We start from the raw sequence: 23,188 nt of genomic DNA on the forward strand, positions 1-23,188 counted from the left end.
AGCAGTCGGTAGCAATTTTGAAATTATTGTATAATACCACCTGGATGATATATTGTCTGTCTAGGCCAGATTAACAAGCCACGCGCACATACATTATGTTTAAATCACACCCCGAAACGCGAAGAAAATGTTTCAGTAGGGATCTACATGCCGCAGAGGGAAACTGGAGCAATAATTATTTCCCTCTTTTCTGATTTCCTGTTTCTAAAGAAAGCACTGGTATCAAGGACGAGTTAGGTAATGTGAACTAAAAGGCTAGCAGGTCGCTGTCATTTAAGCCCAATCACAGTTCGTAGTTCAAGGAAAACTGCCTTTAATTGACACCGTGTATATATTCTTCTGCTACTCTCGGACTCCCCACGCAGGGACGCCCCCAAGAGTATTTATTTCTAGGGCTGGAAACAAAACAACTAACCCGGTCTGCCGCGTAAGAGAGCGTTCCAAGATGGACTGCCGGAGAAAGGCTTTTTGACCCCAGTGGAAATTAGTCATATTGACAGACGCCCGGGGAAGGTAAATTACCCCGCGCGCTGACGTTACGCAGAAGCGCGCCCGGTTGCGACTCCGCCTCGGCGCCCTCGGGGCCAGAGGCTCTGTTAGTCTCTCCAGATTCCGATAAATCCCCACTCTACTTCTCTGGGGCTGGGATTTCAACGTGAAGGAGACGGGGAGAGCGGTAAAAAGGTGCTAGAGAGGAAAAGGGCAAGAGTAAACCAGAAAAGTGGAGGGAAGAGAAACGCTGTGCGCCCAGGGCAACCTGGACCGAGACCCAGAGCAAAGGAGCAGAGTCCGCAGGGGAGGGAGGGGAGGAGGAGGCGGGGAGGGATAGGGCCGTGCGGCTCCCCGCTCCCAGGTCCGCCACTTGGGAGGTCCCGGCCCCAGCACAGGCCTGGCCAAACGTCCCCCCGGGAGGCTCGCGGCTCGGGCGGGGTCGCAATTACACCTCGGCTCCAGGCGAGGACTTAAAAACCGAACGACGGGGGGCTGCTGTCTGGAAGCAAGGCCCCTGCGGTCATCAGAGGGGGGCCAGGCCCGTGCACAGGAACCTTTTACAAGGCATGTGGGTACAAGAAAGAAAAAAAAAAATCAAAATAAACCACTTTCATCCAGCGTGGGCCGTGAAAATAAAAGCTGCCTTCTAAAGAGGGCAAGCGGGAGTTTTGAAATTCAGTGTGTGTTTTGCTATTATATAAAGAGTTTTGTGATTTTACCTGATGACCAGGGGAAAGAACTGTCAGATTGTTTTTCCCCAAGAGAGGGTTGTAATAGGGGGTTCACAGATTTCTCTCATCTTTTGTCCCCGGACTGCAATCAGCTGCATATATCCATACAGATCATTATACAAAGTGTAGAGGGAATACTGAGAGACCGGGTTATTACTGACTTAAAATAGGACGTAGTGGTCCTACCTCTATTCTGAGTTTGCAGAGAGGGCAGAACGAAGAGAGTCTAAAGCATGACCTCTGATTTCATCAGAAGTTGCACCGGAAGATTCGGCTACAAAAGGCCCAGGTCATCAGGGCGCAAAGACTTGGGGAAATGCGCCCAGCGGCTGCCGGGTGGGCGCCCAGATAAGCCCCGGCCAACCCTCGAGGTGCAGAAGGCGGTGCCTCCAGGGCAAGCCGGGGCTGAGGGAGGCCGCCAGCTCTCTTCCGACCCCCAGCACCTTGGGCCTGGCGTCTGCGGTATTTTTAGCTCCTCTCCGGGTTCCATAGAGACTCTTTTGTAAGCGGATCTGAGACTTTCCAAGCTGCCCTTACTCGGAGGGGTGTGGGAGTAGGTGGAGGCGGCTGCAAGGGTATTCTGAAGGAGAGACCAATGCCTTCTTTAAAGCACAACTCGCTCTCTCCAGGTTTCTGTCCTTCCTTTTCTCTCTTTCTCTCCCAGGCCCGTGGGAGCACGCCAAGTGCCTGAGTTAAGAGGTCTGGATGGTTGGGGTCGAGAAATCGGAGCAGAATCAGGGAGCTCCGCGCGCTCCGCCTTTCACCCTCTCCCGTTCCCCCCACCCCCCTCCGCCTGGGCACCCTTGGGAGGGGACAGCACCTCGGAAGGAATCTCCATCGCTTCCGAAGAGATAGCGAAGGGGCTGTTTAATTGTTAGATAAAAGTGTAAAGTAAGTCGAGTAGTTTCTGCAAAGGAGTTTCCAACTCCATGTGTGTCCAGGAATACGAAACTTGGGGCCCAGACTGGCAGCTCTCAAGCGGGCGGATGTTGATGGCTTGGAGAGCTGGGTCTCCCTGCGACGCGTCTCACCTGGGAGATGCCCTGGTCCACCTTCTGCCGCCCGGGTCCCCGCTACCTGCCCGGGTTCACGCTGAGCCCCAGAGGCTCTCGAGGCCGTCCGCACGCCCTTCCCGGTCCCGAAGGGCAGCCCCCGCCTCCTTCCCAGGCTCTGTACGGCCCCTGAAATTGTCCCGGCGGGCGGGACGGCGCTCCACCCGGGAAAAACGCGGGAGGGAAGCTGGGGGCCAGGCCAAGCGGCTCTGCTTCCTCCTAAGGTTCAGTCTCCCGCCCTCCCCATGCAGTCCACCCCGGCTGCCTGGGGTGTTCGGAGGGGCCCTCACGTCCCCGACGCCGCGCCCCTACCCACCGGATTGCCTTCGGGGCCCTTGGGTGCTGAGTCGACGGCGCGGCGCTGGGCCCGGCGAACACGAACGACCAGGGCCGCCAGTCTGCGCCGTTAGCAGCCTGGTAACCTTGCCGGTCTAAGATGCTCAGAGGAGGAGGACGTGCAGAGAAAAAAGAAAAGGAAGGGGTCGGGGCGGGGGGAGCCTAATACACACACACACACACACACACACACACACACACGCAAGCAAGCAAAACCAACTTTGGTGTTGGACTTTTTCAGTTTCACACGAAGCGACCTGGAGTATCTGGAGAAGGTTTTTGAAGACGTTTAGGAGGGAGGGTGAGTTTTCGGCTGAGAAACTCAATCTGCCATACAGTAGCGGCCCCATCTGGGATCTGTCACTGCTGACAGCACCACAGGGCACCGCCGTGATCTTCTGCACAGCCTGCACTCCCCGGAATACCCTCCTTAATCAAAGGATGTCTGCGCGCGCCCGGGCTCAGCTGACCGCGCCGGGAGCAGAGCGGCTGGTGAATTCCACCACCACCCCCCGCCCCGCCCGCCCCCTCCCTCCCCACGGACAGAGCCCTGGCCCCTCGTGTCTCCCTAGCACATTCATTAAAAGCGGAAAAGAGACAGAGGCTGATGTCATTGCTCTCAGAAGATCATAAACGTAAAAGAGTCATCCTGTGAGAATCCCTGAAAATGACTTTAATGAATAATTTCAGAGACAGTTATGGCTCTGGGTGATTACTGAGCGAGAATATGAAAACCAGATTTGCAAAGTGAAGGCGATGGTCAGGCGGCTCCGCGGCCACTTTCTCCCAGTAAAACCGCATCAGGTTTCTTTCATGACCAAGTTCTACTCACAGAATCAGTCTGAGTTTTCTTCTTCAAAAATAAAAGCAACACACAGTTTTTGTTTCCTGTGTGGCTGCCTTACCCTAAAGACAAAATGTCAGCTCAAGGCAACAACACTCACTTTAAACAGAAGGGAATCCTGTACTGGCATGGTGGCTTACTTCTTTCCAGAAGGAAAGAAGTATTTACTGCCATCTTAATTTAGAATGATACCTTTTTTGGCCTCTTCTCTAGGCAATGAAGGTTGAAAACTCTCTGCCAGAGTAAGTGCACTATTTGCTCTAAGTTCTTTCAGCAGGGACAGCAGCAAACAAGCAAACAGCAAATGACCCCACGTCCTACTGAAAACTGCACGTCTCCCTGACTCCTGAGTTCTTGCTCACCAACGAATTGAAAGATGGTTTGGTGCTAAAATGAGGACTGACATTCAGAAACCCTCCATCTGGTCACAGGGAAATATCAGGTTGAGTCTGGTTGTTCAGGATTAGTTGTGCATTAAATATACTATTTGAAAAAATTGGGTTTTAAGTTGGGGTGGGGGCTGGTGAGTACCTGTGATCCTTTCTGTAAATGGTTTAGCTGCCTGCAATCCTGTCTCCTTTGCTTAGAAATGGAAACAGGGATTCATTCTCTGGGCCTGTGGGCCACATTGATTCATCCCATTTAATTCAAGTAAAAGTTGATGCATGCTAAGTGCAAGACAGTATCACAGGAAGAAGTGATGTGTTTTTGGTTTTGTTTGTTTGTGAGTGGTCTGAATGACTCAGAACACAGCCTGTCTCCACTATTAAGGCAGAACCTGGAGAAGCCACTAACCAGCACTGTGGGGAATTACTTGGTGTGGCCTCAAGCACAGATAGGTACACTCTTCTCCACTTATTAAGGATCCAATCTCTAAAAGCTTCATTCTCTATCCCCACACCACCCCCATATTTCCTTTCCCCTCTGCTAGGGATATGGGTGGGTGGGAGGGGGCGCCAATCTCTCAGTGTAATGCTTTCACCAACCTAGGAGGAAATGGTTCTTTTCCCTTCTAGATTACAAGACCACTTTGGAGTTTGCTGTACTGAGTTGCCTGGAAGAATTGAAGAGAGGTGAACGTTTGGGAAATTTTCTCAACTGCATCTTCTGTTTATTTTAGATACCCTTAGTCCCCCAATAGATCTTCTCATCACTACTCTCAAATCACAGGATACGACTTCTTTTCCCTCTGGCTAAATTATCTGTAGCCTTTAAGTAAATGCTCAGCTTGGCCTTTGCAGCCTGTGCTGAAATAAATCACATCTTCTGGCTTTTTGAATCTTTGCTTTGCTTAGTTAAATCAAGGTGTGGGGCTGATCCATGATATGGCCAATTCTGTCCCAGGAAAGACTTTAAATAATGCAGTCCTGGCCCTCCCCCATGAGAAAGCCATCCCCACACCAATTGTCCAGTGTTTCATGTGGGCCCTCCAGAGTGCCATGGGTGAGGGGCTGGTTGCAGTGAATGTGTGTGGCCTTAGGTACAGGTTCCCTAACTCCCTGGGGGTGTCTTGAAAGCTGAAGACTTCAGGTCTTACCCTGACTGGCTGAAGCAGAATTTCTGGTGGAGGTGGGGCTGTATGTATAATTTTACCAGGTTCTTCAGAGATTTCCGATCACTAGGATGGGAAGCTCAAACCTAAAGGGTTCTAGAGTTGGATTCACACCAAAGATCAGGCCAGTGCCACAGGGCAGGAGGGTGGGAGGTCAGGGGTATCCTCCTCCCGGTGCAGGAATTACTTAAATATACCCAGCCTCTGCCCTGGGCACTGACATAGTAGGGAACAAAGCTGCCCAAGGCATCCTTCCCTGGCAAATTGTCAGGGTTTGTGTCAAGGACATCTCCTGCGCGGGGAAGGGGAGGCAGGAGAGAGTCCAGAGCCTCAGATCCTTGGGCTGTAATAGCAGGTGCAAAGACGGAGGCCTGGAGAGACCTTCAGTTCCATCATCAGCGTCTCCCAGGCCGCCCAGCTGGGCAGAAACTCACTATTTTGGCTCGAGGGGTGTAAGGGTCAAACGGGTCCCAGTACCAGGAGGACGACCCGTCCCCCTCCACCCCTAAGAGCCACCTCCTCCTGGCAGCCCGACCTGCATGGGCACCGCTGCAGGGGCCGCAGCCGTTGGTGTAGGAGAGCAGCACCTCAGCGCAGGGATAGCGGAGGAGCGCGCGGTCGGGTCAGGACCAAAGGCTGGAGCCTTTCCCAGGCCAGAAGCATCAGACGCAGTGGGTTGGCAAATTTAAAGTGGGGACGGGCCCCGCCGAAGCGTTCACCGGCCCCACCTCATCTCAAAAAAAAAAGAAAACAAGAACGTCTTCTGCACTAAAAATACATATTGAGAAAGTCCCCGCGCACAGACGGGCGGCGCGTTCCAGCTGCCGGCCTGGCCCGGGTGGACTTGGCCACGCGGCCGCCGATTACACCCAGTTTGGCTGGGATGGCTCCGAGCCGTCTGCCCTGACGTCAGCCCGGCTCCGGCCGCGCCGCGGCGAGATAGGCAGCGCGGCTGGGCGCGGGCGCGGCGCTAATCACTCCCAGATGGCCCTAATAGCGGAGATAAAGACGGACGGAGCGGCCGGGAATAAATTTGTAATCAGGGCTCTACCATCTGATCATCAAAGCGGCCCAACTGCTGGGAGAATTGGAAGGGAATGTGCGTGTGTGTATAGCGGGGGAGTCGGTTCAGCGGAGAGGCGGGGGCGCGCTCCTGCACCGGGGCTGGCTTGGGGAGGGTGAGAGGGGACAGGAGAGGACGCTCTTCCGTGTGCCTGGGAGTTCCTGCCCCGCGTCCTTGGACGGCCGACCCGCCGCCGCCTCTAGGGAGCTGAGCCTGGCCCCGGGACACCCGCTGCAGGCTGTGCGCGCTCGCAGTCTTCCTCTCCTCGAGCTGCCCCTCTCTTGCCAGTTAAACACTTGGTTCCCCCATTCATCCCCTCCCTCCGCCCCGTGGACGTAAATCCTACAGCTCGGCTGGGCTTCCGGGGAAGCGGGCTGCCCCCGGCCTCGGGGCCTCTCCGGGGTCTTTCCTCCGAGGGGTGCGCGGGCTTCCACAGGCCTGGGCCCTCTTCGGCGCCCCCTCCTCGCGCGAGGATGTGGATGGACCCAAGGAGTCAAGCCCGGTCGAGCGAATGGGTCTCCTCAGGTCAACAGATTCGGACAAGACAGGCGGCGCCTAGGATCCCGATGCAGCCCTCCCTGGGGCACAGGCCCCGCGCCCCCTCCCCTGGGCCACTCGGCTCGTCACCTACCGCCAGTCCAGTGTCCAGATGCAGGCGCGTGGGTGGGACTCGCGCAGAGGGAGAGCGCGCGCGGCAGTGGAGGAGGAAGTCGGGAGCCACTAGCGCTGCTGAAGACAGGAAACGCTGAGCTGTTTCCCGCGCTTTGTAGAGCCACGGCTCAAACGCAGCGCTGGCTAGAGTGGTACCGCGTGCCTAGTGTACTGCCGCTGCACACACACGCGCCTCGGGCCCTAGCAGCTGGCTCCGGTTTTCTCTGGAAAACTAGTCTCTCGGAAGCAGCTCACATGCTTCCTTCGACTCTGTATGGCTTTGCATCTAACTGTTTCCCTCGGCTCCCTATCCAGCGAAGTCCGGGTGCACACAACTCACTCCTCTGGCGACCTCAACCACGCCGGCCAGTCCCGGATGGCGGCCAGCAGTGATCCAGGTGAAGGGGCAGGAGTCCAGACGCCCTCCAGCCCCGACTCAAACGCACATTTTGTTTTCCAAGGGGCTTGCCTGCAGGCTCTGTCCCTGGCGCCAAGGCTGCGCCCACTTCAGGCAGGGCGGGGACGACCAGGCCTCCTGGTCATGCTAGCCCAAAGAAGGGCAGCTTAGGTGAGAGGCTCACCTTTCCTACGTGCCCAGACCTATTGGCTAACAGACTGGGTGGCTGGGGTCGCCCACCGACCCCCTAGAGCGTGGTCCTGGGATTCAGAAGGCAAGAACTCCCAAGTGATCTTGCTGTCATCTTCTTGGCACTTCCACCTGAAAAAAACTCTGAAAGCCACAGTAAGTGTCCTGTCCTGGCGAAAAGTTCTGGAAAATTGCGGCTGGAAACAGGGTGTGTGGTCAGGTACCCCTCTGTCGAGTTTCCCAAATTACTACCCAAGAAGTTGAGAATGGGTCTATTGGACACACGCGCGCGGGCGCGCGCCCGCGGCGGCGAGCCCTCGGCCCGCAGTGCTCCAGGGTTATCAGGCGCTCGGCCTGCGCGGCGGTCTGGGGCCCGTCCCTGACAACCAGATCCACCATCAATTTACCTTCCGCCGCCCCAGCTTCCCATTTAGCTTTTAACGTCAAATCCTGCATTTTTGTCGGCTCCGGCCTGTCTAGAGAGCTTGTGATTTCGCTGCAGGAGTGATTGCTTTTAACAAAATGGCAGCAACCACATTATCCAAGCAATTAAAACAGAGGCCTTTTAGCCAGTCCCACAAGGCAGGAGCTTGGGGGGAAAAATTTTTTTTTTTGGGAAGCAAAGGAGAAAGGGAGTTAAAATGGAAAGAAATGTGTAGAAGAGAAAAGCATGGAAGCGTAGAAGAATCGCCTGCCTAGTCCACCACTTGGTGCCCTGGGACTTGACAACGTGGGACCACATGTGGGGTGTCTTGCGAGTTGAAGCGTCAGGTTAGGGGGTTCGGCACCCCCCTGGGTATCGGGTCTGCTGGATGTCTGGCCCGTTGGGGTTGCCGGTGGGTTGGAAGGTCCAAGTGCTGGAGGTGTCCAAGCACTGGAGCTGCAAAGCCCTAGGAAGAGGCGCGGCCAGCGGGCAGGAGGGCAGTGCGGGGGCCCAGGCCAGACAAAAGAGGCTTTTCTGGAGCGCGGGTTTAAACGCACGTGCAGCAACCCGCGGCCTCGTAGCAACGGTGCTGCCGGGGTGTTCTGATTCCCTCTGCTGGCTTTTAACAGACCAGAGAACGTGTTAAACCCCCTAGAAATGCGTTAAGGCCCAGATGGCAAGGAAGACCAGCCAGCCCAGGCCCGCACGGGCACACAGGCACGTGAAGATAACTCCTGTTTTGAAAACCTCACTTCCTCCACCACCATACATTCCACGCCCTTGGTAAAAACTCCTTCCCTCCACCAGTAGGTTCTGGCATCTTTTCTCTAGAACGGATTAGCGTAAAGACGCAAAGGGCGGCAGGAGAGGGAGGGAGCCACTCGGTCAAACGGACAGGAATCCCAAGAGTAATAGAAAATCAGGGCGCGCCTCCCTCCGCCCCCCAGCGCTATAAACAAAGGCAAGTGTCTGTAAACACAACCCTGCGCCCACCACGTCGGCCCAGCGCCCGCTGACCCGAGGGGAGAAAGTTCAGATCGCTTTGGCCGAGTTGTTCTAACCCCGCGCCCTCACGTCGTCCGCCGCCCGCAGAAGAACCCCGCAGCGCCGCTCGGAAAGTCTGCAGCTTGGCTCTAGCGAACTCGCCGGGGGCCCTGGAGGGGCTCAGAGGCGGCACCGGCCGGAGTGGGACCCCTGGGATGTAGGGGGAGAGTCAGTGCCCGGGGCCGGGGTGCGAACGAACATCACCCTGAGGATGGGTTCCAAGGTGGAAACCCTCTGGCAAGCCGCCCTCACAACAGATTTGAACGCGCGGCGTCTCATGAAACAAAACCGCTTTTTAATACGTTTTGCCTTTCTTCTCTCCCCCGCTGCGTACCCCCAATGCTTCCTCCTCCGCTCCCCTTCCCCAGCCTGCCGAGCCCTTTACGGCACTCGAGCTCCTCCAGCTCCTGGAGCAGAGATTCCGCTCCGACCAGGCCCGCGGGCGAAGAAGGCTGGAGACTTCCTCCCGGGAGGTGCCTAGACTCCCCGAGCCCGAACCTCCGGCCGCGGGATCAGCCCCGGCGGCTGGCAGCGGGGGAGGGAGCCCTTGGGCGGACTGGCCTGCGGCCGGGAGGACTACAGACACCGCGCGGTTAATATTGAGTTCCCTATAACGCCTTGTAAATCTAGCGCCAGCTTCACCCCTCTTTAAATCCTCGGTCGAGTTCGCGATTTCTTACTTGACGTAGAATTCCTTGTTACCTAATCATGGACTTTTTCCGAGGGCCCTCCCCCTCCCCCGGGCGGCTCAGAGGAGTCTCCCCCCCGCCCCCTCCACCTACCCCACATCGAGACGACCAGCAAAAACCTCCTCTTTTCCTTTCTCCTGGTCTTTTTTCCCCTTTACTTGGATGAAAGCCCTATATTTTGAATTAAAAACCCTAGACTAGCTCCTGCGGCTGCAATAAGGGCTAGGTTCCTCCCCAAAACTCCTCCACCGAAAATGGCTTCTCCAACAAAACCCGAAGCCCCTACCGCATGGCGTCTGGTTGATTTCAGGTTGATTTCAACCAGGACAACTTTCCACCTTTGGAGCATACGGCTTAGGCCTCTCTGCGGCCCAGACTCTCCTTCTACAGACCACTTGGTGCTTTCCTGGACGCAGAGACAGAGGGAAGGAGGCAGGACTCATGGAGCCCAGGCCCTTTGGCAGGACTTTCACCAAGGACATCTCTTTTTAAAGGGCTTCCTCGCCAGCCCTGCCTTCAAGGTTGCTCACGTTGATGACTGATCCGAACCACTGACTGTATCAAACAAAGTTAGAGGCAATCACGATAATTTAGTTTACTTCTGAATATTTTAAATATAATGAAAACAAATATAACAGTTTTGTTTTCAAAACTCTCTTGAGGTATCAACCATTAAAAGATAGGGGTTTTGTAAAAAAAAAAAAAACACACAGTGGTTTATTGAATACTTACAACGTTTACACCTTCAATATTAATTCCACTTAATTTTAGAGGACGGAAGTGCACAAAACAAGGAGCTGTTGGAAACATCTTCAAAGTGGGAACCACATCAGGTGGAAATGTGGTGCTAGACACTTACCCCCAACATACATGATAATGGTGGTGGTTTAGTTGCTAAGCCGTGTCCTACTCTTTTGCGACCCCATGGACTGTAGCCCGCCAGGCTCCTCTGTCCATGGGATGTTCCAGGCAAGAATACTGGAGTGGATTGCCATGTCCTTCTCCAGGGGATCTTTCCCACCCAGGGTTCGAACCCGAGTCTCCTACATTGGCAGGCGGATTCTTTACCGCCAAGCCAACAGGAAAGCCAAACGGACGTGTTAGCCGCCCGTTTTCTGCTTTGAAATAAAACTTTATAATCCCCAGGAATATTTATATCCGAAGGCCAAGTATTAAAGATACACTTCACATACACACTAGTGTCCCGCTGTCTTTATCTGGAAGGGTTTAGGTAAGTGGAGAGGGAGCATCGCTGGTGTCTACACAGCAGGAGGAAACATTCACAAACAGAGACTCTACAAGACAACGACGGGATCCCTTACCACGAAGGAGTGTCCTCTTCATATTAAAATACGGAATGCTTTTCTTCAAATATCCACTTTTTTTTTTTTTTGGAGGGGAAGGTGGGGATCGGATGCCTCGAAGGGGGGCAAAGAGAGGGAGGCACATTGCACATAAATAAACCGGATGATCCAAATGCAGGAAGTCCTCAGAGCGGAGCACGCAGAGCTTGCCTGGAGTCCTGGGTCTGCATCCAGCTCCTGGGCCCTGCTGGAGCTCTCCTTCTCTTCCTCCTCCTCCTCCTCCTCCTCTTCCTCACTGCTTGAGCTCCAGGGCCCAGACGTGCTGTGGCCAGCCCGTCCGGCCTTTGGTTTTCTTGTCGTTGCTGCTTACTGTGCTTTTCAAGATTTCATTCTGGGCAGAGAAGAGGTGAGGTGAGGGGGAGAAAAGTAGAAAGAGAAAATCAGAGAGGAGATCCGGTCCCACGCAACCCCCACGCTTTCCCGGCCAGAGAAGACAGTGAAAGAGCCAGCCAGGGACCGCGGGTGGGGTGGCCTCAAGTCCCAGCCCCTGCAGAAGAGCTAGGAAGGCTGGCGCTGTCCTAGTTACTGCCCAGGCCGACGTGCAGCGGCAGCACTCAACTCCCAGGTCGGCGAGTTTATAAACAACCACCCGTTTTCAAGTCGTTTATGGAGGAACTGGGGGCCTTCTCTCTAACTCCAGACGTAGGGGCGCGATCGGGGGTCGGCGCTCAGTCTGGTTTCCCTGTTTTCAATCGCAGTCCCAGACCCGCGCTCTAAGGCAGATGGGGAGAGGTGCCTCGGCCTCGGCCTGGGCCTGTCCGCCCAAAGCCTCCTAGGCCTCCTCCAAGGCCTCTGAAACCCCGGGCTACAGGAGATCCCTCGACTTTGCAGCAACAAAAGCGCCAAAGGCCCCAAGGAAGAAAACCTCGACAAATGGAATTATTTTCCAGGCTCTTCATGGCAGTAGCCCTGCTCTAAACTCCACCACCTATGGGCACCTGGTCAGGAACCTGAGAAAACTGATTTTCAGTTATAACTTTGTGTTACTGTTCAGAACAATGACAATGACTATGATAATATTTACTATTTGTCTTAAAATGTAAAGGCCCATGCAAACAAAAGCAGAAATACGCAGGAAGAATCCTCATCTGGGAAGTCACGTTTTAACATCACTGCCAGAGAGAAACTGAGCTGAATTTTGAAGTACTTATGTTCACCTTCACGTCTTCCCGGCATAGTAATCAGAACCACAGCAAAAACTCTTAGAATCAGTGGCTGCCTGGTTCTCAAGAAGAGGAAACGCAACCAGTAGTGAAATAACTGGAATCAAGTGCTTCTGAGCAACTTATTTTACAAACATCTGAAAGCAAGAGCGAACTGGAGGCCGAATGAAGGCTCGAAAGGACGAGGAAAGAGGGGTCCAGGCCAGTACGATCGAAAGATCAAGCTGGAGTTCGCGAGGCCCGCCCTAAGTGCCTGGGGGCGCGGCGATAACCCGGGAAGAGGATCGCCAGCGCAAAACATCCCTCTTAACCTCCTCCGCATGCTGACACCCTCCCCCGGCCTCTCTGCTTCTGCGGGACCTTCTGACCACAACCTGGTGCAAGCAACTTGGCTCAGGGCGCTGCCAGAGAACGCGGCGGGCCATCGTTCAGCCCAGCTGGAAAGAGACCGGGATCCCCGCTCCCCCGCACCCCACTGCCCTCTGCCGCCTGGTACTGACCAGCTCCTTCTTCCTCTTCTCTTCTTTCACATCTGTCTTCTTGATCTCTGCCTTGAAGGCCTCCGCCTCGCCATTCTGGTCGTCCTTGGCCAGCAGGTCCATGAGGTAGGCGATGTAGCTGGTGGCCAGGCGCAGAGTCTTGATCTTAGAGAGCTTGGTGTCGGCGGGCACGTTGGGGATGCACTCACGCAGCTCTGCGAAGGCGCTGTTGATGCTCTGAGTCCTACGCCGCTCCTTGCGGTTGGCGGTGCCCCGGCGCTTCACCGGGCGCGGCCCCCCCAGGCCTGGGGGCCCAGCGCCCGGCGGCACCCCCCCGTAATGGGAGTGGTCCAGGCTGGCGGCGCCGCTGGCGTACTCGGGGCTGTAGGACAGGGCCATGCTGTAATCGGGGGGCGACATCTCGGGGTGGCCGATGAGCCAGCCGTGGAAGTAGGGGTTCTCCTCGTGGCTGCAGCGGCTGGCGGCCGCGGCGGCAGCAGCGGCGGCGGCGGCGGCGAACGGATAGCCCTCATGATGCACCACCGGGTGGTGGGGGAAGCCCCCCACCAGACTCATCTCGCCCTCCGCGCCCCTCCACGCGCCCCAGCGTGCGCGCAGCCCTGCCGCGCCCTCGGCCCGGGCCCCCGCTTCGGCGCTCCGCGGCCTCCCCCACCCCCCACCCCCCAGCCCCCGGGCGCCCGGGCCGGCCCGGCAGCCGCAGAGGGGGCTGCTGCAGCCCGGGCCCCGGCCCCCCGCCTGGCCCGCCGGGCCCGCCTCAGCAGCGCCGCGGCCGCCGGCTCCCCATAGGGCGCGGCGAGCTGGTCCCGGCACCGTGCGCCCCTGGCCGCCGCCGCCGCCGGCTCCCGCCTTGCTCCACGGCCCGCGCGCAGACTCCTGCTTCCCGGGCGGCTGCGGGCAGGCACAGTCCTCTGGAGCTCATGCAAAGGTGCCCCGGCTCCCGCGGGGCTGCTTGGTGGAGTCGCCGGGCTCCGCGCCCCGGCCGCGTGCCCGGCGCCGCGGCTACTCGCAGTCCCGGGGCGAGTCCAAAGCCGCGGCTGGAGGAGCCGGCCCGGCTCTGCAAGGAGGCGGTAGGGTCGGCTGCTCACTGTGAAGCTACCTCCATGCGACCCTCCTCTTCCCGCCCCTTCCCCTCCCCCCCACCAGCCTGATCTGGATTCTTGTGCGCTTATTGTTTTAATGAAATTTTTGGTTGTTGTTTTGGTCCTTGAACGTGATTTTAGCTGCGAATAACGTGTTCCGCGCTCCTCTCGGGCTCCCTCGGAGGGTTTTCAGAGAGGTCTCAGTGCATCCATTTTCTCAGATCCTCTCCTTTCCGGGGAAGGATCTGGGCCCTGCAGGCCCCTGGAGCGCGAAGGCGGCGGCTACGGCGCGGAGGGCTCTGCGCGGCGGCCGTGGGAGCTCCCGGACAGCGTCGGCGGCGTCGGCGGCGGCAGTTCTCCGGTACTGGACGCCGTAAGGGGAGGAAGCGGATTTTCCCAGCAAGATCTCCATGTACAGCTACATCTTTAGGGCCGCTCGGGTTAATATATGTCGTCAGAGGCTCCTCACGCCAATCCCGGGGCGGCGGGGGCGGCGCCTCGCGCTCTCCGCAATAAAACTTTTTGATGTTCTTGTTGCTAATTGCCGAGGTCCTCGTCCAGGATTGGCTGCCCCTTCATAACCAGAAGATAATTAAAACGAGGGTGGGGGGAGCAGGGTTAAAAAAACTTTTTTATCAGCCGGAGGTTAATGCAAGTGTTTAACAGATGCTTCACTATTAAATATTTTCCCCCCAGGTCTCAAATACTGAAGAATCTTAAACCAGGTACGGTATTACTCCGCTTTCTTTTCTGGTTAAAAAAAAGGAAGCAGATATTGCTTTTCGAAGTGTTTTGTAGGTAACAGAGGCAAGAGCAGAGCAGCAGGCGCAGTTCTGTGCTGGGCGGGAGAGAGGCAGAGGGCGGCGGCCCCCCTCCCAACCACCCCCCGGGAGGTGCGTCTCCGGCCGGCCGAGGCGGGCGCGGGGCGCAGGGCAAGGCTGCGGCTTTGACCTGGGCACAGACTGGAAACGCGCGTCTCTGCGTCGCTGGACTTACCCACCTCGTTACCCAGGCCAGGGCCCTCTTGGGGAGCTTGTGTTATAGTGGCTACTTTTGGAAATCGTGGTGAAGACCCCGGGACCAACGGTCAAGATTGTAAATACTCTTATTTCGATGTTCTGCAGGGACGCCAGCCCTAGCGCAGACCTTGGGCGGTTTCAAAGCGCAGGGCACCTCGATTCCCCGAATTTGTTGTGTGGCCGGTATCGGTGTTCCCCAGGTTTAACTAGCCTGTCTGGTAAGTAACTGAATATTTTTTACAGCGTGTTCAGAGCTTATTTTTCAGTTTTTATGAACAAACATATAAATACATCTCCGCATTCCTACCTCTCCCATAAAAGCGGGCATGTGTGGAAAGCAGGTTTAGTTATCGGAGGGGAACCATTAAACACCAGTTTAAGAGGCAGGCCGGGAGGACGGCTCGTGGATGTTTAGACTGCTGGCCTTGGTGATCTTGAACACATTAGAACGGAAAATGGATCTCCACTTGTAAGTCACCGGGCCGCAGGGCACCGGGACCGCGGCGCCCGAGTGGCTTCAGCCGTTTTGAGAAGAGGTTGGGGATTGGGGAGGGGGGTGGACGATGGCAGGAGCTGAAATGATCCCGGGGGTTGGCCGGCAGCCTTGGACCGAGGCTGATGTGGAGCTGAAGATTCCGCCCGAAGGGTCGGTGTGGAAAAGAGTGTCAACAGGAGCCCAAGGGCTGTAAATTAGAGGGAGCCCACGCGGGGTGTGCCTGCGCCAGCACGGGCGCTGCGGCCTGGGACTCGCTGCTGGGCCTTGCCAGGCTCTACCGGAGGAGACCAAGCACCCCACCGTGGGCTTCGTCCCAGGGAGGCAGGCAGAGTCAGGCCCCAGGCTGCAGAGTCCCATTCCAAGGACTTGGTAAGGACAGTCCTTTGCTTGCGTGCTGCCCACTCTTTGGTGGGTACAGGCTTGGGGATGGAAGGCCTGGTCTGCAGGAATAGAGGGCAGGGTTTGGGGGTACCCAGAGCCCTGGGCACAGCTTTGACAAACATGTTTTAGGTTTTCTGTGGCCAGGCTGTAGGAGAAGAAAAGGAACCCAGAGGGGGCTGTAGAAAGCTGGCTGAGCGTCACCATGAGGGCCCATCCTGTCCCTTCAGCAAAGGGTCAGTTTTCTGGGATGCCCCCAGCAGAGGTCTTGAAACCGAGAATAGGGGTGGGGAGTGGCTAAAACCAGGTATGCTGGGCCCTTTGGGCTCAGAACAAAAAGCCGCCTAGAGCTTCGAACCTCCACCTTAGGCAGGTCTGCAGTTTGGAGCACAAGGACAGTCTTTTAAAGACCTTGTTCTTCAAGGAAAGAATATGGGTAGTGTGGTCAGGGTCCGGTCTGCATTTTCACCAGAAAGGTAAACCCTGAATGTGTAAATACTGGTAGTTCAATTCTCTGACATTTGATACATTAAAATAAATAAGTCTGTTTATAAAAACACATCTAGGCCTTGAGAGCAGATAGACAAAAGTAAGGTGATTGCACCCAGATAAAAAAAACACAGGCTTTCCGGCCAGAGGGAGTTTGGGAAATTGAAAGGAGGCGGAAGAGGCCAGGCAGAGGGCTGAGCTGGGGATTGAGGTGCAGTGTCTACCAGGGATGAGTGGCCTTCGTGGCAAAGGCATCTGGACTCGCCACTTCCAGCCTTCCTCGTGCTCTTTTAATCGAAACAAACAAAAAAATGGACAAAACCCCTCATGGTCCCAGAGAGCCTGGCAAGTGATAAAAGACATGGACAACATGGGACAGGAAAAAAAAGTCGTAAAAGATGCTAATCTGAACCTCGGTCCTCCCTGACAGTGTCATTATCAGTTAATTAATGTGATCCAAGGGTCCAGGACTTCATGAATCTCAGAAAGCCAAAATGCAGAGGCGTATGGCCCCGGAAGCAGGGGACAAGTGGGAGAACTCTAGGATCCCAAAGGGGCTGAGTTCCACTCTGGGTATACAGCCAACTGAGTCCACTTTTTTCTCTCCGTCTCTCTTTGGGACTTTTTGCTGCTTCTCTGGTGAGCTGCTAGATTACTCTGCTGCCGTGAAAAGCTGCGAGGCAAAGATGCCACGTCAGATGTGCCCCCAGTTTAGACGCCTCGTGCCTTCTGGGGCACTAGTGATGGAGATGATGGTAGTGGTGGTGATGGATGGGCAGTGGGAGAAGAAAGGTAGGAGGCAGAAGTTCCTGGTTTCCTGGTCCAGACCCCATCCTGGGGTATTCTACGGTAGCCTCTGGTGTTCTGCTCTGGGAAAGGGGACACATGCTCCAGGGGCTCCCGAGCAGCTAAGAAGTTGCTGGCTTGGGGCTGCCTGGGTTGCCTGTAGGAGGAATCCTGCAAAGGTGAGGGTGTGCTAACTACTTGCCTTCCTCTGAGGCCCTGAGCTAAGATGCAGCCAGTCTTTCCAAGGTGGGGAGACCAATTCATGGGTTGGGGGGACAGCCCTGATTTTGGGGGAATGTTTGAGATCCTTGTAACTGATGATATACCCACCGAGCTGCACATCACAACTGCCTTCTTCAGCTAAGCAGACAGAACTGGGGTCCAACATTTATTTTGGGCCTGTGTCTCTTGTCTCTTTTCCCCTCACTCCCACCCCCTTGCCTAGAAAAGGGTCCAAGGGCACAGGGTTGGGGGGGGGGGAGGGCACTGATGCCCTGGCAAACATTCTGGGCTTGTGAGATATTACTTTAAAAATCAATCTGCTTTAAACTAAATATTTTCTTAAAAACTTCAGTCTGTTTTAAGGGAGAATACAGATCTTTTCAAGGTATTTATTATTTCAAAGGCAAGGGCAGTTTGTATCTTGTGTTTTGCTCATGAGAACTCAAAATAAACTGGACCTGAAAAGAACCAGGCCGGAGGGCCATAAACACACATTTTATGTTTACGGGAATTATGGCTCAATTCGCCTCAGTGTTTTTCAAGTCTCGTTTTACCTTATTTTCCTAACCGACGTAGTGGAAGTGACTCTGGGCATTCCTGTTAATCTCTATAATGCTATTATGGGAGGGGAACCCCAGAACATGCCAAGAACCCCAGAAAGAACATCCAACCCAGAAGATGGGAGAAAAAACAATGTATTCTTGAAGGTGTCCCCCCGGCCTCACCTGTCTAAGGGTGCTGCTTCTTCTGACACCCTGACTGCTTTGCATTTCTGTCCCTCCAAGGGTGTGGTTGCATGGTGCATACTAGCCACTTAGCCCCAGACCCAACCACTAGAACAAGGCGCATTGTCCAAATGGTGGGCAAGAGTCCCCCTCTAACAGGGAGGGGGTTGTAGTCCCCACCTTCTGGTTTACCTTTTGGCAAGTAACAGTGGGCCCAGAAACGTGGTGGTGCTCCTGGTACACATTTCCAAAGTGGAATCACGTTTGCTCAGACTCATGTCTGTTTGAGAAACGAAGGGCAGGAAGGGCTGCCCTTGGCTCCTTTCAGGTTTCATTTCTTCTGAGCGTTTTCTTGTTGAGTTTTGGGGCGGGGATGGCGTATCTGGTGAGGGTGCCCTCATCCCTCCTCTTTTCCATCCGAGCAGAGAGCAGAGCTGTGCAGACGGGGCAGGAGAGGCTGCTGCAGCTGCAGTGCCAACTGTGGTGGGGCTCATGGCTTCTTGTTGATTAGGAAACAGTTAAGTCAGTGGAGAAAATTGGAACTTGCTGGGTGTTTGTAAATCCCCCCCTTCTCTCTCTCTTTCCTCTCCCTCTCTCTTTACCTCCTCCCCCTTCTCTCTTTTCCTCCTTACTAATTTGTCTGCCAGCAATGCTTGGATTTATAAGGTATTTTGGTGTCACAGAAGCTGAAAGAGATGAAGAGCAAGATACTGTTTCATCCTTAAGTCAGATTCTTTAAGAAAAATATTTTTAATTGATATATAATTGACATATAACATTGTGTACAATACTTAAGGTGGACACTGTACAGGAAACGTGTGAATGCCCACTATATAGACGTGGGAATTGCATGTTTTCCAAATAATCTCTGACTAGATCTTCATATGAACTGGCAAGTGTGCTGATGCTCTGGAGGATCTTTATTGATCGGGGGAACTCAGTCCTTTGCTGGGTACCCACATTTGCCCACGTTTGTCTGTAAAGCTAAATTCCTTACTCAGACTGAAGGGAACAAAAGATAATGCACGTGAAGGGGGCTCCCTCCAGGCTGCATGATATATAAGTGGGAAGTGTTATTAATGAAATTCTGGTGATCCAAAGAAGTACGACAGATTTGATCTTTGCTAGTCTGTAAATAGAGGTGGAGGTGAGAGCAAAAGTGGTGTAAGAAAATACACCGCACAGGATTTATGTTAACTGCTCATTCACATTCTTGTTTCAATCACATCACCTACACATACAAGCAATATATTCTTCCAAGCCGGGAGGAAAGCTGTCGACATTCAGAAGAGGAAGTAATTGTAATTTTGCATACACACTCGAAGGGAACGGTAAAGAATAGACTTCAACTAGTCTGCCAGACAGTCTGGGGTTCAGAATAAAATTTGAAAGCAAATGTCAGTTTAACATTTGGGGCTTTGGACAAACCACTTATGTGACTGAAGGATCTGTTAGCAGCCCCAGTGCATTCCCAGTGCTAACTGCAGTATGGCTCGCATTCCTAGGAAGTCCTGTTCTGAAGCCTCCTTTGCAAGTTCATAAAGAGATTTCTGGCAGTTTCTTCCAAAACCTTGCTTCTTTCTTCCAGGGCCTTTGCTTCTAGGCGAGGGCTCACCATGATGGCTGAGTTTCAGGTTAACAAAAAGAAACCGTTTTATCGTCAATATTAATGGCAAACCTCGATTTTTACAAGGCTTGGGTTTAGCAGATCAAAAGCAGCTTGGCTTAATTTCTCAATATTCTCTGGAGCTTAGACAATTAACTGCAATTTTCCTCCTAATGAAATGACACAGAAAAAGTTAGTGATCGAAAACGTTGAAAGTAGTCTTTCAGCAGTGTTTTTCTTTTTTTAAAAAAAATACCAGTGTACAACATATCAGAATCTAAAACACTTGTCCACTGAAGGTGAGCTGTGGTTTGAAGGAAGCCTCTTTAAGAAAATGTGTGGGCAGAGTGTCTTCACTTGCAATGCCACGAGCCTGTTCAGCTCTGCATTCCTTGCTTGCCTTTTTGGATCCAGCAGACTGAGGTCTCCCTGGTAATTTGGGTACACCGAGTCTCCAGTTAATGACAGATAATCAGCCTTTGGGTCATTCGGTCATTCTCCTATTACAAACCCCTCCTGCTCTCTCTGATCTCCTTTCAAACTAAATTTCACACAAACAAATAAAGCAAGACAGGGACAAGTTCTTTTAAAAAAAGAGAGAGAAGGAGAAATATTAGAAACTCCTGATACAGAACGCCAGGCTAGGAAACGCAAGCTAAAAGAGGATAGAAAAGAACATCTTATCCAAATGAACATGTTGTGTACAAAACATTAAAGGAAAAGGCTCTGGTTTCTGTTAAAGTGACAGAAAATTAAAATAAAAATAATTGCAGGCAGAAAAGTTATAAACAGAGAAGGCAGGGTGCTTGCTGGAAATGCGCAGCACAAGGAGGCGAATTTGTTGTTACAGATTATACATCTGCCTCGTGACTGGAGAGGTGCGACTTAGTTCCATTTTCCAGAAGAGAACGCTTTTCTTTTTAATACTTGTGTGAGTGCCCACTTAAGTCAACACAGGCCAAAACCTCGAGGAACGAAAAAATGGAATTGCATTCTGCTTTGCAAAACATCCAACTTCAAACGAAGGAATTGGTTGCATGCAGAAAAAGCAGAATTCCATTCAGAAAACACTGAGCAGCTCCACTGGACGCCTGTGACTGATGCTTTTTTGTTTTGCTGACAGAAAGCGCACATCATTCTGGGAGAAGTACCACCGAAACCAGTTCTCCCTGCCCCTCGAGGGTCTCCATTTTCCCAGTCCACCTCTGCCTGGGACTCCAGAAAGACAAACTTCCGATGCGCCAAGGTACATCTCTGACCAGATTCCTCGGGAAAAACTGGGAATGTGTGGCACTAATAGCCCTGGGGAGAGTGCCCCAATGCCATGTTCCTGCTGGGCCTGCCCCTAACAGGCCCTGCTGGCCCAAGTCCAGGCCTCCTGAAGGGTCAAAGTCTTGCCTCTGGTGTCACCTGCAAGCCCTAGATTTTCAGTCCTAAGGGAGACTGAAACTTTGGCTCAGGACTTGATTAACTCACATTCTCTACGTTAGAGGGGCAGCCGGGGATCAACAGGTGGTGACCCCCACATTGTCCCCAGCTGTAGGTCTGGCACCCCTTGACTTGCCAGCAGAGCTGGCAAACAACTTATCTCTCTCCCATGTTAAAGAATCCACACTTCCTGGTTTCTTCTAGACCCAGCGTAAATGCCACCTCCTCCAGGAAGCCTTTCCAGGTTTGGCTTCCCTCCTTTCTGCTCCAGCAAATCAGGTCTCCCTTCTGAACTCTGTTCTGGTACCCAACCCTCCCCGCCCCTCCCCGCCTCATCTTCTCTCTGGTAGCTCTCCGGGCACACACCTTTCTCCTTCTGTGACTGTGGGTTCCCTGAGAACCCAGTCAAGCCACTGAATCCAGTGTGTGCTTAAACAGCTGTGTAAAGGATGAGTTTCGCGTATCCCAATGGCAATCGGATTGCAATTTTCTTTGTTTTGAAAGCGACCAGAGCTAGTGCCGGAGGCGGACATCGTCTCGCAGGGAACCGACCTCATCACCAAGTCCTTGGGAGAAGCGGGGAGAAAGCTGCTTGGATGGACCGCGCATCCAAGGGCTCCGGGACGCCGGCGTGGGATGGAGAAGAGGGGGACCAGCCTGGCCTGGCCTCCCCTGGGCCCTCCACCTCCTGAGCTGCCAAGCCAGAGCCCGCTGGGCGGGCACAGGCTCCCAAAGGACTGGTTTTCTCTAAGCCTTGGTGTCCGCATCTGAGCAATGGGGTATTGAAGCTGGCTGCGAGGATGCGCTCGGAGTTGAATGAGACCAAGGCGCGCACGGGGCTGGACGCTGAACACACGGGCTTTTTCTACGCACAATAAATGTGTGTGTGTGTTTTCTCTTCCCGCCTCTTGAGTGTCTAGCCTTCCCTTTCAGCCGCCTGGGACCCCCAGTCGGGGGTTTTGTCGGAGGGCGCCGCGGGGCCTCGGGGCCGAGGGGAGGAGGGAGATGCGGGCGCGGGCGGAGTTCAGGCCGCGGCCGCCGGGGAGCTCGCCGCGCGGGGCGGGACCGGACGGATCCCTGCTCCCCCTCCTACCCTCTCTGGGCTCCAGGGCTTTTGCCTGAAGCGGGTAGGAAGGGGTTAAAGGCGCCCCTCCCCCTCCCCCGCCCGCGCCCTCCCGCCCCAGCTCTTTCTTCCCGAAGTCTCATTAGGGAACCCTCCGCGCTATTTTCAACATTTCCTCAATCAAGGGCCTTTAAATAGAGCTGCACAAACAAATTGGCGGCAAAAGCGTAGATCTTGTCACGATTGAGACCGACCCAATATTTCAGCCTTGTTTGCTTTGCAATTACGGACAGGCTTTTGGCTACGGTGCCACCGGGGCAAATCGGCCGCCGCCCGCTTTCTCTCGGCACCGGGCGGCGGAGGAAGGACCCGCGGAGCCGGCGCGGGGCGAGGAGAATGCGGGGAGGGGGCCGGGGCTGCAGGGCCGAGCTCTGGGGCTTTTCCTTCCCGGTGGAGCGGCTGGGGCGCACGCGGTGTTAACGCGCCGGACAGTGCACACGTGGATTCCAGTGTCTCCACTTGCCCAGCTTCCTTTCTCCCCTCTTCCGCTCCACTTTTTTGCATCCCATCCAGTTTTCCTCCTGCACTTCTAGGCGGTTACCGGATTTAACTCTCTCTCTCTCTCTCTCTCTCTCGCTCTCGCTAGCCTACTCGGTCCCGTTTTCCTTGGCCACTTATTCTGGTTTGATTTTGTGCGCAAAGTCACTTTAGCTCGGCTGCAGGAGGATGAGGCTCCGAGGCCTTTGGCGGTGCTCCCGGGGGCGTGGGGCCGCCCACCCCTTCTTCAACCTGCGCCTTGGGCCACAGCGGGCCAGCGAGCTGGTCTCAGCAGAACAGTAGTTAACTCGAATCAGGTCCTAAGCCTGATATTTCACAGACAATTAAATCTTGGCTGCTGTTTCATAAAATTGTAATATTTACCCCTGTTTTATACCGAGGAGCACTTTTAAAGTCAAAAACAAATACTACATTTCCAAAGGAAAATATGATAATAAATCTCTTTTTTATGGATTCTCTCTGCATAAGTGGAAACCACATGATTTAACTCCTGGACACCACCCCCCCCCCCCGCCCCCGCCCTACTGCCCCCAATTCAGGCGCAGCTGAAGTTACACAGATACCGGCTTTTAATACACATTCTCCGTGTTGGGGGGGAGGTACCTGGGTTTGTCACGTTCAGTATAGTTTCCAAGGTTTCACATCCCATCCTAACCCGTGTAGCTGAGTGCAACAGGGATTATAATATAATTAGGGTTGTGAGGTCCATTTTCACCGAGATTCTAGAAAGATGGGCATGCCAGGCAATTAATCCGTAGCTTCATACTACTTTCTAAATGACTACCCTTTTCCTACCCCTGTCCAGGTGAGAAAGTTGAGGCTGAGAAATAGTTTTATAAAACTCTGAG

General features: G+C 54.2%; 3 protein-coding genes across 14 annotated transcripts in view; 1 reads left to right on the top strand and 2 right to left on the bottom strand.

Annotated features, from left to right (window-relative positions):
• SCRG1 (stimulator of chondrogenesis 1) overlaps window positions 1-2,853 on the bottom strand; it is a 107,570-nt gene extending 104,717 nt beyond the window's left edge. For all 8 annotated transcript variants that reach the window (XR_009495462.1, XR_009495461.1, XR_009495463.1 and 5 more), the window contains exon 1: window positions 2,592-2,853. The gene's annotated coding sequence lies outside the window, so the exon portion shown is untranslated. The remainder of the gene's footprint in view (window positions 1-2,591) is intronic.
• Window positions 2,854-10,044: 7,191 nt separating this feature from the next.
• HAND2 (heart and neural crest derivatives expressed 2) lies at window positions 10,045-13,134 on the bottom strand. The gene is made up of 2 exons (XM_003586358.6): window positions 12,492-13,134; window positions 10,045-11,159 (listed from the first exon to the last, which is right to left on the bottom strand). The coding sequence occupies exons 1-2, from the start codon at window positions 13,044-13,046 to the stop codon at window positions 11,061-11,063; spliced, it is 654 nt and encodes a 217-aa protein (XP_003586406.3). The 5' UTR covers window positions 13,047-13,134; the 3' UTR covers window positions 10,045-11,060.
• A 135-nt stretch (window positions 13,135-13,269) lies between these two features.
• Window positions 13,270-21,617, top strand: LOC781304 (uncharacterized). Of its 5 annotated transcripts, XR_003035951.2 has the most exons (5): window positions 13,270-13,931; window positions 14,267-14,295; window positions 14,695-14,807; window positions 20,415-20,537; window positions 21,224-21,617. XR_003035951.2 is itself a non-coding variant. In XM_059889328.1 (4 exons), the coding sequence occupies exons 2-4, from the start codon at window positions 14,684-14,686 to the stop codon at window positions 21,409-21,411; spliced, it is 435 nt and encodes a 144-aa protein (XP_059745311.1). In that variant the 5' UTR covers window positions 13,270-13,931; window positions 14,267-14,683; the 3' UTR covers window positions 21,412-21,617. The 5 variants fall into 5 exon arrangements, 2 of the variants coding, with proteins under 2 accessions (XP_059745311.1, XP_059745310.1); XM_059889328.1 differs by having other exon boundaries at window positions 14,267-14,807; XR_808108.4 differs by lacking the exon at window positions 13,270-13,931 and having other exon boundaries at window positions 14,110-14,463.
• The last annotated feature ends 1,571 nt before the right edge of the window (window positions 21,618-23,188 follow it).

The sequence above is a fragment of the Bos taurus genome, chromosome 8 (assembly GCF_002263795.3).
Source record: "Bos taurus isolate L1 Dominette 01449 registration number 42190680 breed Hereford chromosome 8, ARS-UCD2.0, whole genome shotgun sequence".
NCBI classification, from domain to species: domain Eukaryota; kingdom Metazoa; phylum Chordata; class Mammalia; order Artiodactyla; family Bovidae; genus Bos; species Bos taurus.

What these genes read in the sequence shown, in the direction of transcription:
- HAND2 (XM_003586358.6), bottom strand. Translation starts at nt 13,046, where the DNA reads ATGAGTCTGGTGGGGGGCTTCCCCCACCACCCGGTGGTGCATCATGAG. An exon ending in AGAAGAGGAAGAAGGAGCTG is followed by an intron (nt 11,160 to 12,491) that starts GTCAGTACCAGG and finishes TTCTCTGCCCAG; the next exon opens with AATGAAATCTTGAAAAGCAC.
- LOC781304 (XM_059889328.1), top strand. Translation starts at nt 14,684, where the DNA reads ATGTTCTGCAGGGACGCCAGCCCTAGCGCAGACCTTGGGCGGTTTCAA. An exon ending in AGGTTTAACTAGCCTGTCTG is followed by an intron (nt 14,808 to 20,414) that starts GTAAGTAACTGA and finishes TTTTGCTGACAG; the next exon opens with AAAGCGCACATCATTCTGGG. An exon ending in CAAACTTCCGATGCGCCAAG is followed by an intron (nt 20,538 to 21,223) that starts GTACATCTCTGA and finishes TTGTTTTGAAAG; the next exon opens with CGACCAGAGCTAGTGCCGGA.